We start from the raw sequence: 18,999 nt of genomic DNA on the forward strand, positions 1-18,999 counted from the left end.
GCACCGCACATGCGCCACACACGCACCCCTCTCACAGTACCACTCCACGGCTGTGACCTTAACAGGGCAATGGGGAAGACAGTGGAAGGGTCGGTCCCGTCCCTGCTCCAGCCAAACACCTGCTCGAACGGCAAGAAACCCTTCACGTCCCTCCCCGTGCTGGCTTGGCGGTACAGCAGCCCCTCCTCAACCCCACAATCCAAGGAAGAGGAACAACACACTCTTAGTAAAAGCAGGACTAAAAGGAGCCCTCCCTCACTGCTGCCCTGCAGTTCACCTCATGGTGAAATCAGGGCTCGGGACTTTGACCTCGGCTCAAACTGAGCAACAAAATAACCAGGGCTCCAGCAAATATCGTTACAGAACTTCTTTACCTGGGCCTTTTTCACTGATGATGTAATTAGAAGCTAAAAAAATAATCTTTGCTTTGATTTTTTTTTCTCATGCATCAGTATATGCTGGTTTAGAAGACAGTAGAAAGGATTATCCCATGGTCAAAGTGAGACCCTGCAAATAGAGAGGACTCCACAGCACCATGGAATGGGAGCACTGAGCAGAACAAAAACAGTCATGTCCACAGCACCCAGGTAACACGATGTTTAGAGAAACAGCATTCCCCTTCTCTCTGCCACTGAGTGAGCTAAGGTATAGGCCAAGACAGACAGGAGCACTGATGGGGGCAACCCCGGAGCTCCTGTCCTGTCTTGTACAGCAGCAAGGTTTAACCCTGTAAGAAGGCCTGTCTCCACTGGCTAGTAGGTAGCAGTGGGTGTGAGGGCACACTGAATTTTAATAGAGTGGAATCCAGAGATATTTGGAAAGCACCCTGGGCACAGCCATGTCCTGGCCCCCTCCCCACCCAACCCAGACAAACTAAGACAATCCTGCAGCGTTTACTCCAGGCAAAGGTGGCATCAGTGCCTCTTCCTGGCTTCTCTTTGAGTTGCAGTCCCTGGGTCATCAATATGAGCCATAATGATCCTGGGGAGGAAACACACCAAGACACCATGCTACAAACTTCATGCAGAGTCCAGAGACAAGTTATCACAAGGTCTAGACAGGATGCCATGCAAAGGCAGGAAGTAAAATCATAGAATCATAGGATATTTAGGGTTGGAAAAAACCTTATGATCATGTAGCTCCAACACCCAACTTCTTAAGTTCAGCCTGGGATTTGTGGGGGAAAAAGCATATCTGACACAACAAGGTGTCCTGTCCAGCAGGAGTCTTACGGCTGGCCAAGTGGAATTGCTCAGCTGTTGTAGTGTAGTGATCAGCTATAAAAGAGAGGCCTCTATATGGGGCTTTGCACATGATTTGAGAAGGTAATTCCAGAAGCCATACTGTGAGATATTGTGAGAGCCTCTGAGCATGACTACAGCCTGTCTGAAGGTGCCACGGTGTAAGCTCACCTGGAGAGAGTTCATCACCCCATTGGCTAGGACAGCCATCTTGCCAGCAACAGATTTCACTCCTTGCTTGAACTGTGCAATGTCAGCTGCAGGCAGGACATTTCCAATGGACACACCACCTACGAGAACCAGCAGCAGTTAGCCCAGAGCACCCTAGCTCCAAAGAGCACCCTGACCCCTTTCAGTCTAGGTCCTCCAAACCCGCTCCCTTCCTCAGCCCACTGAGTGATAACAAACCTGAGTGCACATTCTCAGCCTCTCCAAAGAGGTCTGCAGAGCTGATGGCGCTGCTGCCTGAGAGCTGCTGCAGTCGGGATCTAGCTTCATACTGCAGCAGAAAACAAAACCAAATGGTTATAAAGGAAGGGAATGAAGTAAGACCTGAGCAAACAGGAGGAGATGAAGCCAGAGCCGTGCCAGCTTAAGCACTGCAGAATGCATCTACCTCAGCATCTGCCTCCCGCCCAAAGAACATATCTGAAGAGATGGCTTTAGCCCCTGCAAACTTCTGCCGAGCTTCATTGGATTCCACAACGAATGTCCTGTTCTCTGACTCCCGCCTACTGGTGGGTCTGGGCAAACAAGAGAGGAGACATCCAGCTTCAGCTCACCAACACAGTAAAGAAACAGACTTCTCTCTCAGACCCCAGCTGACCAAAAGAAAGCAACAAATCCTCAGGTGTGGCTACCATCAGGGTTCTCCACACCTCACCTCAGGACAGCCAGCACTTGATGACCATAAAGGCTGTCTCATGACAAGCAAGTAAGTGCCCCTTTCACTCAAGCCCTTTCTCTTGGGCTTGTCCATGCAACTTGTCTTTCGGAGCACAAGCCTCCTGTCATCACACAGCAGCATCTCTCCCCACAGGTCCTAGTCCCATCCCTTTGTCCCATGCACAAGCAAGGTACAGTAGCAGGGGCAGGCATTTTACCTCTCTGAAATAGGCCGAATACTAGAAATGGTCACCTCGGGTTCCTCCTCTTTGTCCATACCCCATGAAGAGTCTGTTTCCCATCGTGAGCCAAATGCATCTTCGAATGAGAAGGGACTATACTTGTATCTAGGTACCAAAAAAAAGGTAATTTAGGCCAGACATTAAATTCAGGAATAAACCAAATACTACACTGAAGTCAAGTCTTACTTGGGGGGTCCAGATGTGAAGCTTCCAGCATCTTCAAACAAGTCCAATTGGGAGCGGGAAGATTTTGCAACCAGCGGTGTCTCCTGCTCAATTACTTGCATCTCAGACATCACCGAGTGTGACACAGAACTAGCACAACAGACAGGCAGTCAGGGCCGTGGCTCCAACAGCATCCAGCCCCTACAGTCACCCTACAACCCTAAAACTCAATCTGGCTTTCACAGGAGGGCAGGTGCCCCAAGTCTCAAGGGAGAGCTATGGGATGGCAGCCCCCTTCACCACTTATCTAGCTTAATCCCACTCCCTCAGAAGTCTTGAGATACCTTCTTGGGGGAAGTATTCTGCAGGGGGACAGGGCTCTAGAGCTAGACAAGGACAGACCACAGGCATCTTTGGAAAAGCTCAAACAAGAACTAGAACCTCAGAGTGCCCGTTCCTTCTGGGGCCTGAAGCATTTTGAGACATAGTCCAGCATATGAGGACTTTAAACCAGCTCCTTATCTGGTAAGAGCAGCAAGCTATTGCCTTCAGGAAACTCTTCCAGAACAGGATGCTTCCAAGGCACCTGTCTGTTCTATGCCACGCACAGTTACACACCTCCTTGACGGCAAGCCCATGCCCAGCCTCTCTGCTTGTTCACGCTTCTTCCCTTCAAGGTTCTGAAGTTTCTTCTCTTCCTTCTTCCGATCGAGCTGCAGTTCCTGATAAGCCAGTCGCATCGAGGTGACTCTAAAGGAAAGAGCTAAGGTGGGGATCAGCTCATCACCCTCCCCCTCAGCCCATGTTGTTCAAGGGGGAAGGTAACCTTGACAACCCATCAAAACACCCACTCCCATAACAGCATTGCCATAAATCCTTACAGAGAAGCTACTTCTTGTCTTCTCATCCCACCTCTGCTGGGATTCAAGTCTTACTAGGCTTAGTGTAAGCACTGACTCCCCCCAACACTCCTGACAGAATGCCCCGTCCAGTTCAGCTTTGCCTTTTTCAGTCATATCTAAAGGTCAACAAACACAAATCTTCCATATCTGCTCCTTGAACTCCTCTAGGGATGCTAATTTGAATAAAACATGGCAATGTAACTTGAGCCCTGCCATAAGGACCATATTGGCTTACAGCTACCACTCATCCTACCATGCAGCATGTTCTGTACTCACACTAGATGGTCCTAGGGTGAACAGCATCAACCTCATATTCTGCCTTATGTGTGCAAGGTATTCAGCCCAAACAGGGCACTTACATGGACTCCTCAGCTTGCTTCCTGGACTCCACTGCCTGCTGCTCCCTCAGCTGCTCTGCCACCTGCGCTTGCCGCTCGATCTCGCTGAAGCTCTGGCTGCTCACTTTCTGGGCTCCAAGGCCTTTTTTTGCCCCCAGCTTGAAAAACAAAAACAAAAGATTGTGATTTCCTCACCCTAAATTGTTCAGAAAACCAGAATCCTACTCTTTGCTGTATTCATCGGGCCTTCGGTCTCCCTGTGCAGAAACAACCTACAGACCCAGATACAGCTTGCAACAAGAGTATGTAAAAACACAAGTTAATGCACCATTAGCCAGTGCTAAGAGATCAGCTACATACACTTCAGACCATAATGAATCATGATCTAAACCTAATTGCTTTTGTCCATTAATATAAAAGCTATCTTTCAAAATAAGCAGTGATATAATCAAAAGTCTCTCCCTTTCCCAAATGGATCTCTCAGTAAACAGCTTTGTTAAGGGCAGAAAGCAAGGGCCAGGGAAAGGACATGCTCTATGTCCTTCTCCCTAAAACAAGAGCTCAGACATACCCCTTTCTTGGCAGCTCCTGGCTTCTTCTTTCCAATGAGGGAGGATTTAAGTTCTGTGAGAGGAGGGAAGTAGCAAAGGAGCAGAAGTGAATTAATTTAAGAAGCCAAAATTAGTCAGCAATCCACACAAACATCCACCACAATCCAGCTGCTAGAGAGCCCAGGGCACACCATGCAGCTTCACATCAGAAGCCTGGGTGACTTCACCCAGCCAAGAAAGATGCACTTAGAAGCTCCACAGTTGCAGGCTGGTGGCCTACAGAAGCATGTCCATTGCAGCTTCAGGCCATATGAAGGCCAGTGCCTCACCAATGCCTTGGGGACAAAGAAGCAAGAACTCCAGGGTCATGTCTACATGGACAGACAAATGACAAAATGGACCTGAAGTGCAGCAAGCTGTAAAAGCAACAGGTTCCCCAACACCTGGCACCAGGAACCTGTCACTCCAAGGGCATGGAGCATGCCACTCTTGTAAAACCAGCCAAGGTCGAGCCAAGCAGCAGATGCCTGGGAAAACTGTCAGAACAAAGCAAACACAGAGCGACTGCCCAGGACATTTTCCCAGCTTCCAACCTGTAGCTCCAAAATCTTATCACCCTTGTTGGGCTTTTCTTCCATAGAAGTGTCATCTTACTTTCTACACCCACATGACTTTTGTCAACTCATACTTTAGATCATTCTTGACAGCCTTTCCTATATGTTTTCTAGTCTCACCACAGGTTTTTGCAATAGGAGAAAGCAGAACATCCACACTACCCAAGACTCTTTTCAGCTCGCTATCCCTAACATTCAACTTGGGGTTGTTCAGGGCTTTTATATTACTGCCAGGAAGCATATGACAGAAACATCAGCAAGATCCCTTTCCAGATATGGAATGGCTTAGATCCCAACATGGTACACGTAAGCTTTGGCTCATTCCCTCCCTCCAAGCACAGGAAGCTAAAGTTAAGAGTTGAAGGCAGAATCACAGAAGGGGCAGCAGAGTTGTCACAAGCAGCCAGCACAGGCCAGCTGTAAGCCAGTTACCTCTGGCAGGAGCAGGCTCTTGTGTTGATAGACACATGGACATGTCTGAGGAAGAGACACAAAACATGGGGAATAAATAGACACTTGAGGACACAGGCTTTCCACCCAGGATGAAGCCACTGTGGGCTAGGAGCACACTCTCACTAAGGAAAGAAGGTCTAGCTAGATGCTGTGTGTGTAGCCAGGACAGTAATGGCAGTGGAGAATCAGATATAAAGTCCTATTACTCTGGTAGCCAAAAACTCATTTGCCTCCAAAGGTTCGGGTGGGGGAACACCCCACACAAACCAAACCCCATAGCCATGTGGCCTTGACCAGCCAAGTTTTATGATATGCAAATAGATATGCAAATGCCAGGCTTTGTCCAAAGCTCAAAAACTGAAACCAAGCTTTTGGGAAGGTGACAGCTTTGAATTCTACCATCCAATTGAGGTGGAAACCTCCAGTAAAATATGGCTTGGTTTGGGGGTTCAGGGAGATCCTCAGTACTGGCTCCACAGGAAGATAAGCTCCTTTAGATGTTCCGAAAATTGGCTCATCAGTTCCAGCTCTACTGAGCATACTACTGGACAGCAGGAATAAGAGCAAGACTGACCTGAGAGATAATGAAAAGTCTCACTTACCTAGAGGAGCTTTAGGAGATGTGCTCAACAAGTCAGTAGATGGGCCTTGGCTGGAATCTGTGGGTACAAAACCAGAGAGAACATTCAGCAGATGGATTCTCAACCCCATTCTTTTACATGTGGTCATACTTCCACTTACATCAAAGAAAGTTTTACTTCCTCTGACCTTGCCACCACCCCAAACAAGCCAAGTTACAGTGTGATATGTGCAATTTCCCAAGCACAGCAACTTAATCTCCATGGAGCAAGTTATTCATTCTGTAGTGTTCTTAACACATGAAAAACAAGCAAACACTTTGCAGGGAACACACAAAGCTGTTTCAAATCACAGCCATGCCCCCACATAGTTGGTCTTGTCATCATTCATCCTAGAAACAGTTTTCTGCTCTATATTCATGCATCATTTCCAGATGCACCAAATTTAAGGGACAGAAAAGAGTGCTTGGACAAATAATCATGTCTGGGAGCAGGGAAACAGAACTAATTCCCAAAACAGCCTTCTCTGCATTTCAAAAAAAGCTGAGGACTGAACCCAAGCAAAGCAGTGGGTTTTCAAGTCTCCACTAACATCATAAGAGTGCACAAAGCTCCCGCTCCTTCAAGCCTGCGCCAAAGGAAAAGCTCAGCCCTTCCAACTGTGGCACAGAAATGTACTCTGGAAATGAAGTCAGGGTCTGGAAACAATTATTCAGCAGGAACTCACTTGACACTTCACTGCTTTCTGATGATTTTGCTGCTTTTTCCACCTCCGGTGAAGACTGTGCAGGATTCTGGCTGACATCTGCTACATCCCAGGTACTGGAAGACTGCAAAGAGATGTTCATTCCACTCATTTGCAGAATGAACCAAACAATCCTGAACTTACTTCAGGTTTAGTGACCTGTATTCAGTTTTTAGCCAAAGGAAATGTGTTCCAAACTCCAAAATATGCCTATACCCAAAGGACATGGGTATTAACAGGCCATATGAGGGACTGTTTAAATCTGTGACTATGTCCCACACTGATGACTGAGTCCTAGTTCTTCCATGTTACTACTGAAGGAATATACAATTTAGAGTCCCTCTACATGAAGTAGTAGACTGCTCCTGGCTGAACAGCCAACTACCTGACTCTCTGGTTTAGACAGTTCTTCTCACCTGTGTGTGCTCCATGAAGAAATCAGCATCACTCTTGTCAGGGGAGTGCCCAGGGGCTCCACTCAGTCCATCTATAAGTAGCTGAAAAGAGGAGAGGGGGAAAAAATAAAACAAACATATCCCACAAGAGTCAACACCCATCACTACACATCTAACAGGAGACAGCTGCTCAGACTTACATCCGTGCCATACTTGGCCATGGCAGCACTTGCCAGCTGCCGGATCTTCTCCCTGTACATCTGAGCAGCTCGACTGTTGTACTTTGCATTGGCGTCTGTGGTCGTACAGCCATGCTGGCGGAAGAAAGATGTCTGCAAAGAGAAGATCACTCAGTCTCCTGACTGCTACATCTTACTCAAGCAAGTGGTAGTAGACAAACAACAGAGAAAAGCAGCTTCCCAGAGACAGGAACAGATACACTGAGCACACAGCATGAACCAGCCACTCACTGACCAGCTCCCTCCAAGAAGTCTCACTCCAGGCCCCATGGGAAAAGCAATCCCTGTCCTCCACAGGAGGATACTTGTGAGTCATAATGCTGAGCATGAGCTTTCAAAGTGATCAGTGTTACCAACACCTTTCATTTAAGAGAGCTATGCCTCTCACTTAAATGAGAGTTAAGGAAATGACAAATCTGCACATCAGAAAACAGTGCATTCCAAGATCACACAGCCTGACTTCCAAAGTGCACTTGACAAACACCTCCCTTCAGCACACATTTCAGATGAGGCTGGTAGCCAGAAGAAAAACAACCAAACAGATGAGGTTGGTACCAAGAAAGCCACACAGAGGAAAGGGACAAAAAACAGAGGATGTGGATTAGCAAGAGGGAAAGCAAGCAAAATGCCTACAGAGGCTCCTCACCGCGTTGGCATTGCTGCCCACTTGCATACACCTCAGCTGGAACCAGCTCCAGTTGGAATCCAACTCTGTGGACCTGTGTGAGAGCCAATTATTTCTATTAACATACCAAATGCAAAAGCAAGCTCTGAGCTAGAACAGTCAGATATCCCACTACTACCCCAGAATGCAGGGGCAAAAGGGAAAAGAACACCTTGGTAACTTCTTTGCTCCCCATAGAAATTAATTTGAACTCTTAAAATGAGAAAAAAAACCTCAGTTTCAGTTTCACACCAAGTAACAGCCTCCAAATTTAGACTTCTCACTTGTATTGCTTGTCGAGGGGGCAGAACTTGAGCTAAGAAAGCAGAGCCAACAGCTTTCGTTCTACATGTGATCTCACCACAACATGAGAGGCTCATATTCAGCCTGTCCCACAGATTAGGCAAGAACACATGACAAAGCAACTGAGAAAACAACCACGTAAAGCTAGGTGGCAGAGCATGTGTCATACCAGTTACTCAACTTAGCTCTGACTAAGTAAAGATCACAGCTCTATTACTTAAAATACTAAGTTTTATAAGTAACTAACATAAGAACGACGTGCTGAAAATCCAACACCATCTTCCCCACTGGGTTGATACAGAAAAGATGAAACAATATTCCTCTTTTTGCCCTGCTCAGCAACACAAGAAGCTTTCATCTCGCTGCTTTACTGGCAAGATTCACACACCACACTCCTCTCAGCTTCTACAATTCAGAGGCCAAACAGCGTTTCTGCAAGGTTACCAAAAGTAACGTGTAGCTGAAGTGCTTTGGCAACTCCATCTTGGAAGGGCTGACTTAAAACCTCCACCGAAGAAGCCGCTCACCCACAACCCTAAACCCGAGGCGATCCCTCCGCGGTAACGCTGCTCTCTAACCGAGATCCCCCGCGTTCCCACACCGGGTAACCCCGGGCCGGCTCTGGCCGCCGCCGGGCCGCACGCACCTGATGAAGCTGAGGTGCACGCCCAAGGACCGGTGGACGCCGGAGCAGTCGATGCACAGAAAGACCCCGTAGGTGATGCTGGCCCAGCTCGGGTTCTTGGCGCCGCAGTCGAAGCACGACTAGAGCGGAGGCAAAGGGACGCCGGGGGCTGAGGCGGCGGTGCCGCTCCTCCATCCGCTCCCACAGCGCGGCGGCCCCGTCCCGCCGCGCCCCGACCGCTCTCCCCGGGCTCTCCCCATGGCTCCAGGAGCCCCCGACCCGGCTGCCCCGCCAGCGCAGAGCTGCCCGGAGCCCAGCGGGGCCCGCTCCGAGCTCAGGCCGCTGCCGCAGGGCAGCAATCCGGCTCGGAAGGCCGGCAGCCGCGCGGCGTCGGCCCGATACCTTGTTAGCCGGCGCTGCCCGGAGCCGCCTGAAGAGAGTCTGGATCTCCGTCTTGCTCGGCTCCGCCGCCATGATCTCTCCTTCCCAGACGCCACCGCGGCGACGGGTGCCGGCCGGGCCCAATGGCGGAGGGGCCGGGCCGCACTACGGGTGCCGCCTGAGCGCACAGCGCTCCATCGCCATGGCAGCGGGGCACGGCGCTGTCCGCCATTAACCGCCTCAGCCGGCAGTCCCCGCTCTTTCGGGTCAGTGCCCTGCCCTAGTGCCCTCCGCTGCTCCGGCCCCGCCGCTTTTCGGCGTTGTCCTCTGCGAACTGCGTCTAAGCGTGAAGGGGCGCCGTCAGCCCTGGCTGCTCGCGGTGTTCCCTCAGGCCCTCCTGGCGCGGGAGGAGGCAGTGGCCCGGCGGGGAGAAGCTGTTTAGAGCAGGCAATTCCTGCCTTGGGCAAAGGGAGAAGCTCAGGTGTGTGCTTACAGATAGCACCTCCAGCAGCCGGACCTCAGGCCTGGTACAGCAGCACAAGGACTTGGAAGCGATTTAGTCAGCTGGAGACTTCTCAAGCCCCACTGCCTAATCCTATGCAGTAATCAAGGCAGCAGGAGGCAGTAGTTAAGGTAGGGAAGTTGTTACTTAACACTAAATATGGTGTCAGGGCCTTAAAGTGATGTGTTACCTGCCTGGAAGCAGGAGGGAATGGACTAGAAAGGTATACAGTTACAATGCAAGAAAATTAGGAAGATACATGCTCGTGTTTTGAAGTAAAAGTCACTGGCATACAGACCATCAATGGGAGATTCAGAAGGGCTACGAGAGTGGTTGATGAGAAACTTAACATGAGCCAGCAGTGTGCGCTCACAGCCCAGAAAGCCAACCGTATCCTGGGCTGCATCAAAAGCAGCGTGACCAGCAGGTCGAAGGAGGTGATCCTGCCCCTTTACTCTGCTCTTGTGAGACCTCACTTGGAGCATTGTGTGCAGTTCTGGTGTCCTCAACATAAAAAGGACATGGAACTGTTGGAACAAGTCCAGAGGAGGCCACAAGGATGATCAGGGGACTGGAGCACCTCCTGTATGAAGACAGGCTGAGGAAGTTGGGGCTGTTCAGCCTGGAGAAGAGAAGGCTGCGTGGAGACCTCATAGCAGCCTTCCAGTATCTGAAGGGGGCCTATAGGGATGCTGGAGAGGGACTCTTCATTAGGGACTGTAGTGACAGGACAAGGGGTAACGGGTTCAAATTTAAACAGGAGAAGTTTAGATTGGATATAAGGAGGAAGTTCTCTACTGTGAGGTTGGTGAGCCACTGGAATGGGTTGCCCAGGGAAGCTGTGAATGCTCCATCCCTGGCAGTGTTGAAGGCCAGGTTGGACGAAGCCTTGGGTGACATGGTTTAGTGTGAGGTGTCCCTGCCCATGGCAGGGGGTTGGAACTGGATGACCTTAAGGTCCTTTCCAACCCAAACTATTCCATGATTCTAGGATTCCAACAACAGCCAATGGCAGCATGGTGTTACTGAGGTGGAATAGATGGGGATTTCCTTACCTCCAAAAGGAGATTGCTCTGTAGCACCAGCTTGTCACTAAAAGGAACAGTTAAATGCACTAATACCTGGACAAGACAACTTTCAGTTTAAATTTAAAGGCTTTCCTTTCACTCATTTCCACAATTTTCACAGGTCTGTAAAGCAGACTGTAGAGTTCAGTGGGAACTTAAGGCCCATGATCTTAGCAGGACTCATGGAGTCTTGGGACATGCAGATGAAATGAGGAACATCAGAGTTGCTGGGCAAAATAACCCAGTAGTAAAACCCTGCAGGTTTAACAGGGATATGAAGCCTTGTGTTCACATGAGCAAAGCTCTGACTACGTGATCAGTGAGATCTGATACGGGAGGCACGTTGCCTTACAGTAAGATGAGAGGCTTCTGGCTGACGCAGCTGATACGAGCTACATGGATGAGTGTTTGAACTGGGTAATGAAGCCTGATCTTGCCTGCCAGGCTCACCCTTGGCACCAGTCTTGTCTTAAGTAGCCTCTGGTGCCCGTTGCTCTTACACTGCTATTTAATTGTGCCTATATACCCATTTCTAGGATCACACAAACAGTACTGGGAGAGTCAGTTCAGGTACAAGTAACTGATAGCTTTTTCCTCACTCTATTTTTAAACCAGTTGAGTTCCCTGATGCCATTCATGGTGCAGCTGTCCAGGCAGTCATACCAGGAGAGCCAGTGTCAGGGTGCAGCAGTGGCTGGCTGCACCCTAGAAGGAGAGCTCTGAGGGTGGCATTCCCAAGGGCAGCAGCAGGCCTTGGCCCTCATCAGCCATTGCCCATCCCCACAGCACCTGAGCAAGAAGAACTGAGATATAGCCAGGCAAGCTCATAAGTCTTCAGTCAAGTTAGGCAGTCAATGCACAGGTCAGGATCAGGCCCAGTGATTACCAGGCATGGCTGCAGTGGCAAAGCAAGCGAGAGGTCAGGATGGCAAAGCACAGCCAGAGACCTCTGCTTCTCCAACAGGAGTGGTACCTCTGGGCTGAGCTCAGATGAAAACACACCCATGGGCAGGGCTGGAGGCTCCAGGTGAGGTGCTCAGGACAATTAAGCCTTGTTAGTGCACTGAGGGGCCTGAGAGGGGAAGCTAGACAGAAAGACAGGAGAAGGAATGAATGGTGCCAGGGTGGAGGCTGTGTAAAGTATATCTTGTCTGGAGGAGCACGTTCAGGCAATGAGCGTACATTGGCATTGGTGCTGTTCATGTAGGCTCAAGCAGCCACAATCCTGCCTTGTGACCATGTGTTGTGCAGTGTTGTTACCCTCCTCTCCTGGCTTTGTTCTCACTAGGTCTGTGCTTGGCTATGTGATGGAGAGCTGGTGCAAGGATTAGGAGGGACAGAGTCTGTTCATGCTGGTGCTAAGCCAGATGGGGCTTGTGAGAGAGAAGCAGCATGTGCCCAGGAGGAGCCAAGGCAGCCTCAGGGGCCAGTAGGTCAGTGCCAGGCTTTGTCTCTGCCTGTCTGTGCTAGGAGACATGGGGAGATACAGTGCAGGCTCCTCTCCTCCATGGAGGGTGCACAGTGTTTGATTACTGTGTCTTAGGAAAGCTTGCTACAGCAGTTACTCAAGCTTCTCTACCTCAGTTGGGTCCCTTGCAGGCCTTCCAGTCCATGCTGGTTGCTCCAAATCCTGGCAAAGCTGCTGATCCTGTCCATCAGTTCCACATAAAAGCAGCAGGAAGAGCATGCTGCTGGGCAGAGAAGTAGTCAGCTTCTTTTTGTTGCCTTTGTCAGGACAGGAAAGGCCTCCTGCTGCTGGCTGTTCCTTTCGAGCGCATGCTGCCACCACACTGCTCTTGCTATTTCCTGCATCTGTTTCTTTTGCACCTCATGTGCTTTGGTGCTGGGTTTCTGGGCTCCAAGCTGGCAGCCTGCTCTTTGGCCCTCAGCTTCCCTGTCCATCTACATCTGTCTCTTTCCTCCCAACTGCTGTGAAACCAGCCCCTGATCCCAATTTAGCCTCCTGATCAGATATCACCTTGCTACTTCCCACCTCTGTCAGTAACAGAGTCCCAAGCATCATCCAGGAAAGCAAAGGATGGTGACCAGGCTTGTTCTTTGAGTCTGCCATACCAATGGGGACACAACTTCAATACGTAAGTCTTGTCTGAGGACATGAGGCTGCTGTGAAAGAGAGGTGGTGAGGCTGGGGAGTGAAGTAATGGGGATAGAATCTGCCCTGCACTTGCAGGTCTGAGCCAAAGGGAAGAGAATGTGCTTCTCTGGGAGAGTGTCCAGAAGCAGGTGGCTGGGGGAAGAGGGACTCTGCTCTCTTCTCACTACCCAGCAAAGAATGTAGGTGAAAGGACTGCAGGAGAGACAGGAGGTGGCTGAGTCCTGCTCTGCTTACTCAGCCCCGTTGGCCTCTCATGCTTTTCCTGAATGAGAAGATTGGGAAGGGGGCCAGCAAATTTAGTAAACTACCCAAAAAGCCTGGGAGGTAGTTTCCCATGGATTACAGTGTGATGGGATACCAGGAATCTACAGTGATGTCTCAGGGAGAGAAGTAATTCCTGGCTTCATTTTTTTCCCTTTCTTACCAAGCAGTGTACAGAAGCTAATCCACATGATTTCCCCTGGGGATAGTCAGTAGCCCTGGGAGAGAGCTCTGCTCAGTATTGCAGGGCAGCCTGGCTGCCCTTTCCTCCTCAGTAGTGCAAAAAGCAAGCATAGCCACAGGAGGAGAGGAGGAAAGGATAATCACATAGAAAGCATTCTCCCCCTCACTAGAGCAAGGGACACATTCTCAGCAGGTATTCGCTTGCTGGAGTGTGTAAGAAGATGCTCCCAATTTCCCATGGTTTCAGTGATGATATTCCATTACTTAGGGTGGTGAAAAACTGGCACAGGTTGCCCAGAGAAGCTGTGGCTGCCCCCTCCCTGGCAGTGTTCAAGGCCAGGTTGGACACAGGGGCTTGGAGCAACCTGCTCTAGTGGAAGGTGTCCTTGCCCGTGGCAGGGGTTGGAACTGGATGAGCTTTAAGGTCCCTTCCAACACAAACCATTCCATGATTCTATGAACTCAAGAGACACTGAGGAGCACTGTCATGGTTGGTTTGATCCGTTTTGAGGTTGTGTTGCAGCCAAAAGGTCTGTCCTGACTCATGTGCTGTCCCTTGCACCCACTCTGGCAAGAGGCAACCATGGGCTGAGTTGTGTCACTAGCCCTGCTCAAAAGCTGATTGCCATTATGTTGCTGAGCTGATTTCACCTGCTCGTGCAATTGCTGAAGCAAGTAAGGGAATAGCTAGGAAGGTCTGAGAGGGAAAAGAGAGGAGTATCCCTTGCAGTTGTGCCAGCCAGTGTTCCTGGGCTGGCAGGCAAAACTGCTGGGGTTTGATGGAAAGGGTGACTGGGATGTGTGGCCAGGGCAGGAGCATGCTGCTCCCATCGCTCCTGAGGAGCTGTCGAGTGTGTTCAGGCTTTTATTTTGTAACTCTGTTCCCAATGCTGTCATCAAATGTTTATTTTCAGTGTCTGGTACCATCACTTCTGACTGGCCTGGCAGGTGTTTGGGAGGTCTGGGGACACCCCAAAACGAGGTGAGCTCACACATGTGCCCTGGGGTTTCCTGGCTCTGAGGACAACTTTTAGACCTTGCTGTAATGGCCAGTTTGGAGACGTTACAGGTGTCCCTGCTGGGAACAGCTATATGTACTCAAGTGATGTATAGCTTCATGTCACGCTCATCATACCATATGGAAGCAAGGTGGAGAGACTGGGCAGTGAGCTGGCCCTGAGCTACCTCACCCTTCTTCCAGGGCAGTCCACAGCACAGGCACTAACTGACTTGATGTCAGAGCTGGCAGGGCCGTGCTCCTGTTAGACATGACCCTTCCAGGTGTTCCAATGGGCACATAATCTCTTTCCTGCAGATCACCCTCTAGTACAGGGACTACTTGCCTGCAGCTCCTACAAGCATAGAGAGCATGTCTAAAGCAGAAGACAATAGCCCTGGAAAGCAGGGCAGGCGGGACTAATAAAAAGACAGGGAAAGCTGGTTTACTGTGGTGCTCCTTTGAAAACATACAATTCTGAGAGTGTAAGCACTGCTGTCAAGCAGGTTATTATGAGGGATTTGGTGGAGAGGGTGTAGGTAGCAGTGCTTCAGTTCCACAGGTGGCCACAATGGGTGGAAGGGATGCAGGGCCACTGGTCCGACAAACATCCATAGGATTGTAGATGCAACATTCCTTAGGAACTGTGGGCAAGCCCTCAGGAGAATCTGAGAGAAAGGCCTCATGTGGTCACAGCTGGGGGCAGTGACTGTTTTGGTGTCAGCCTCCTGCTGAAAGCAGGAACAATAGACTCCGGAAGGAAAGAGGTACTGAAGTCAAAGTGGGGGGGAGTACAGGACCTGAAAAAAGACTTCCAGCTGGTAGGATAGAAAGGAAATACAGGAAGAAGGGACCACAGGATCTGTAGATAGCTGGACCCAGTGGAAGCACAAGAGATTATGGGCCCCCACACTAAAGAGGAAGAAATGCTAAGCACCATGACACTGCTTGTGGAGAAAGGAAGTCTCAGACTGCATCTGGAATTGTCTTAAAATGAGAGATTAACAAAGCAGGAACCTCTGCAAGCAAGGTTAATGAATGACAAAAACCAGGAGGACACAGTCAATAAAATGGATGTACTGAGAGCAGCTGAGGTGATTTGGCCTAAAATTTGGTTTGGAAAAGTTCACTGGAGCCATGCTACTTACTCAAAATGTTCCAATGGAAAACCAGCTTATTGCTTCTAGTTAGAGAGCCTATGCTGTTGTGATTGTGTCCCCCCCCCCCCCCCCCTTCAGCAAGGATTTATCTTCTCCAGAAACATCTCATTTTCATCCTCTTTGCTCTGCTGAGAACACAGGTAGCTTGGTAAACAGACCCTGAGTTTTCCAGCTCCTTGTAGCCTAACCTGGGCAGTGGTGCACCACTGGGTTGCCAAGTCATCTTCTGTTCCTCCTTGGCTTTTTGTGCAAGGTCCCTCTGCAGACACTTTGCCTTGTATCAGGCAACCTTATTTTGCTTGTTTTGCACCTTTCCCAGCAGCCAACAGTGCGTATTTTCCAACCACATTTCCATGGCCCAAGATGGAGTTTGTGGCACTGGCTTTGGCTCAGGTTTAGCCCCATGACCAGTCTACAGCCAGTCTCTATACAGAAACCATCACCTACTGATCTGATTGTTGAAGCCCATTTTAACTCCAGTTTACTTCACAAGCAGAAGGGAATGTTGCAGCCTACAAACATGATGTGAGCAGGTCTAGAAATGCAACTGAGGCAGCCCCAGTTCACAGCCTGCACTGAAGACAGGGAGAACCTGAGCCCCACAGGGCTGCAGCCTTGGGCTGGATCTGTACTGAGGAGCAGCGGGAGCACAGGACAGTTGGCAAGAGCTCCGAGGGGTCTCCCTGAAGGACTGCCACATACAGCACCTGCCTGGTGCTTTGTGCCAACAGACACAGGGGATGGGGAAGCGGGATGGGAAGTAAACTGAAGCACCAGCAGCCCCAAGCTCCATCCAGAGCTATGAGAGTGTCACCAAGTGTTAGCCACTAACCACAGCCCAGCTGCCATCACAGAAGCACAGCTGTCCTGTGGGCTCTGCAACCCAGATTCTGCCTACCGGGCAGAAACCTCACTAATGGGTTGAGCAAATTCAGCTGCTGCTTTGGGGAAATGGGTGTGATCCATCATAGAGAATCTTTAACTTCCTCTTCCTAGAAAATTCATGAGCTATAGGAAATCCAAAGGTTTTGTGATGCTTCAGAAATGCTTTTCCAGGAAGATGTCAGAACCACATTCATTATGTGCCAACCCCATTTGTACAAGCTTTCCACAAGCAGTGGTTTCATTAGAAATGACTAGGTAACGTGTTCAGTGTGCTGCCCCTCGGGGACAGGGATGCAGTGTATGGTTCTACAGAAATCCTGGGGGAAGAACAGCCTTTGCTGGCCTTCTGGAATTCAGGCACAGCAAGCAGTTACACACAGAACTCTTGCCATGGCATGGATGACAAGTTCCAAATGGAGCCCATGTGGTTAACAAAACCTCATTTGCTGCTGTGGAGAAATTAAGGCTCCAGGCAAAGCCATTAGTTTAATAGATCCTTAGATGTGTGTGTTGAGTTGGTTTTCTTTCCCCTCCTGCAGCTGTTTCTTTACTACACAGGCTCTCTTTTACTAGTCCCTTTGGGTAGCCAGGACCACATCAAGATTTATGGTGTACAGTCCAGCCAAGCAATTCTTCATTCTCAGTGTGTTGTCACCTGGCCAGTACTTCAGGTATGGGCAGGGACTGCTGATGTGCAAACATTCCTTTAGGGGACTGTTCACAGAAGCTGCAATATGTCACTGTTTCTGGAGCCCTTCAAGCAACCCATCAGAATCAGGGGTTGTGTTTTCCCAGGACAAACAAGTCTGTGCAGACTTTGTCCCGTGGAATTTCAGGTTGTACTGCAACCAGGCTGCTGGACATTTCTGTCCTCGCAGCAGGTTCTGGCCGCACCAGACTCCATCTCTGTAATGGGAGTGCAACTCTGAGGAGAAGCTGAAGTCAAGCCTCCATGTCATCCATCATAACTGCCTTCTAGATGTTCTGACCTTATATGAAAGGCTAACATCAGTGGTTTAAAAGGTAAATTTCAGTAGTCGTTTTAGCACATCCCAGGTACTTTTATCCCTGTTTTCGCTCTGTTCTCTTTCAAGCATGCAGCCATGTGCTGCTCTCTTCACATTCGTGTCTGTTAGGACAAAGCAGCAACAAATCATTCAGTTACGGGTCAGCAAGTGGAACGCTTGCAGTTACTGTACAACACTTAATGATACTTTACCTGGCACACAGTACTGAAAGCAGAGACCAGATCTTTAAATAAATCCAACACCTCTAATCACACAGTGTAAGCTTGGAGGTTTCTTCAAAACACTGGACCTAGAATCATAGGTAAATTCGTAGCTAAATCCAGGCGGTTTTGATGTCTGTTGCTTAGATCTTTAATTGCCTTTTGGGAATACTTTCTTTTTGCTTGAGAAATGACATTGTTGACTCCAAACAAAATGCTTCAGCCTTGTTCTTTTGGTTTGCACCCTTCTGCCCCCATTCATGAAGTACAGTCCATACTTTGGGCAAGACCTTTCAGCAGCTGATGCATTTCTGTGGTCTCACAAACACACTAAACAGGATTGGTTTCAGATCTCCTTGTCTGCAGCAGGCTGTATTTCAAGACGTCCAGTGTGTTGTAAAAGGTTAATTTCTGCTCTGTCTGGCAGGCAGCAAGATGTTTGTGATAACTTTACCTTCTCATAAGTTAACAGCATTGGAATCTGTCCATCCCCACCCTGCTTTTCAGTCTACGCTTGTTAAACACCCATTTTGGTTCACCAGCTGCCGTTAACATTTTGCGGTCATTTAATCCCAAATGCTCACCTATGACTTCAGCCTTCCTTATCTGTATCACCCCTTTTCCAAACAGCTCTGAAGCAGTTCATCGTGGACTGGCTGGTGGAGGCTTGACTGAGGTTTGCAAGTCTGACTTAACCAAGTTCCTCACATGTGCTAACCCAGAAGTTCATTGCAAAAGGCTACTACAAACTCACAGTGCATCAACAGGTTCAAGTGAATGTAGTAAGTAAACAGTTTTTATACTACTGTTTTTCTTTGTTTTTCCTAAAAACCCTAGTTTTGCCTTCTTTTGTTCCCACAAGCTCTTGGGTTTATTCTATACAGAACATGCCCATCAGTCCTCATGTTTGAGTATGCAGAGCACTAGGATCAGAGCCTCACTTTGTCTCAGCAGTTTCAGAGGCTTTCAAGGACAGAAAGAGAGGCCAGATCCAAGATAGGTGCTCCCTGCTGAATGGCACTTAACAACTGGGCATTAAGTACTCCTGCAGCAATTCAGAACTAGAAGAGTTACTCCTCTATAGCTAATATTGTGCCAGCCAGCAGGAAGCTTCCAGACTCTGCTACCCTTCATCCCAGTTTTGGCAAGGCAGGGAATGCACTTCTAGCATGTATCAGTCAAGAATATGCAGAAGGAAAGAGGCTCTGCTGTGCACCAGGTATTCATGGAGTACAGCCAAAACTATCTAGAAGCTTTAGAAACCCTAACACATACTCAT

The 18,999-nt window shown here is 49.2% G+C and overlaps 1 protein-coding gene across 2 annotated transcripts; it reads right to left on the reverse strand.

The window, feature by feature from the left end:
• Window positions 1-352: 352 nt before the first annotated feature.
• Window positions 353-9,504, reverse strand: ARFGAP2 (ADP ribosylation factor GTPase activating protein 2). Of its 2 annotated transcripts, XM_062635858.1 has the most exons (17): window positions 9,343-9,504; window positions 8,962-9,080; window positions 7,995-8,067; window positions 7,310-7,441; window positions 7,131-7,211; window positions 6,697-6,799; window positions 5,994-6,050; window positions 5,371-5,415; window positions 4,345-4,397; window positions 3,795-3,931; window positions 3,152-3,283; window positions 2,555-2,683; window positions 2,345-2,473; window positions 1,858-1,984; window positions 1,650-1,740; window positions 1,413-1,531; window positions 353-981 (listed from the first exon to the last, which is right to left on the reverse strand). In XM_062635858.1, the coding sequence occupies exons 1-17, from the start codon at window positions 9,412-9,414 to the stop codon at window positions 961-963; spliced, it is 1,620 nt and encodes a 539-aa protein (XP_062491842.1). In that variant the 5' UTR covers window positions 9,415-9,504; the 3' UTR covers window positions 353-960. The 2 variants fall into 2 exon arrangements, with proteins under 2 accessions (XP_062491842.1, XP_062491843.1); XM_062635859.1 differs by lacking the exon at window positions 5,371-5,415.
• Window positions 9,505-18,999: the final 9,495 nt, after the last annotated feature.

This window comes from Pezoporus occidentalis, unplaced genomic scaffold (genome assembly GCF_034315485.1).
Source record: "Pezoporus occidentalis ecotype Australia unplaced genomic scaffold, CSIRO_AGI_Poc_V1 ctg46, whole genome shotgun sequence".
NCBI lineage: Eukaryota > Metazoa > Chordata > Aves > Psittaciformes > Psittacidae > Pezoporus > Pezoporus occidentalis.

Excerpts from the sequence above, each read along its gene's own strand:
- ARFGAP2 (XM_062635858.1), bottom strand. The coding sequence starts at position 9,414 with ATGGCGGCGGAGCCGAGCAAGACGGAGATCCAGACTCTCTTCAGGCGG. Across the intron at positions 2,684-3,151 it reads ATGGGCTTGCCGTCAAGGAG|TTCTGTGTCACACTCGGTGA; the intron begins GTGTGTAACTGT and ends CTGTTGTGCTAG. Across the intron at positions 982-1,412 it reads GGGTGATGAACTCTCTCCAG|GATCATTATGGCTCATATTG; the intron begins GTGAGCTTACAC and ends TTTCCTCCCCAG.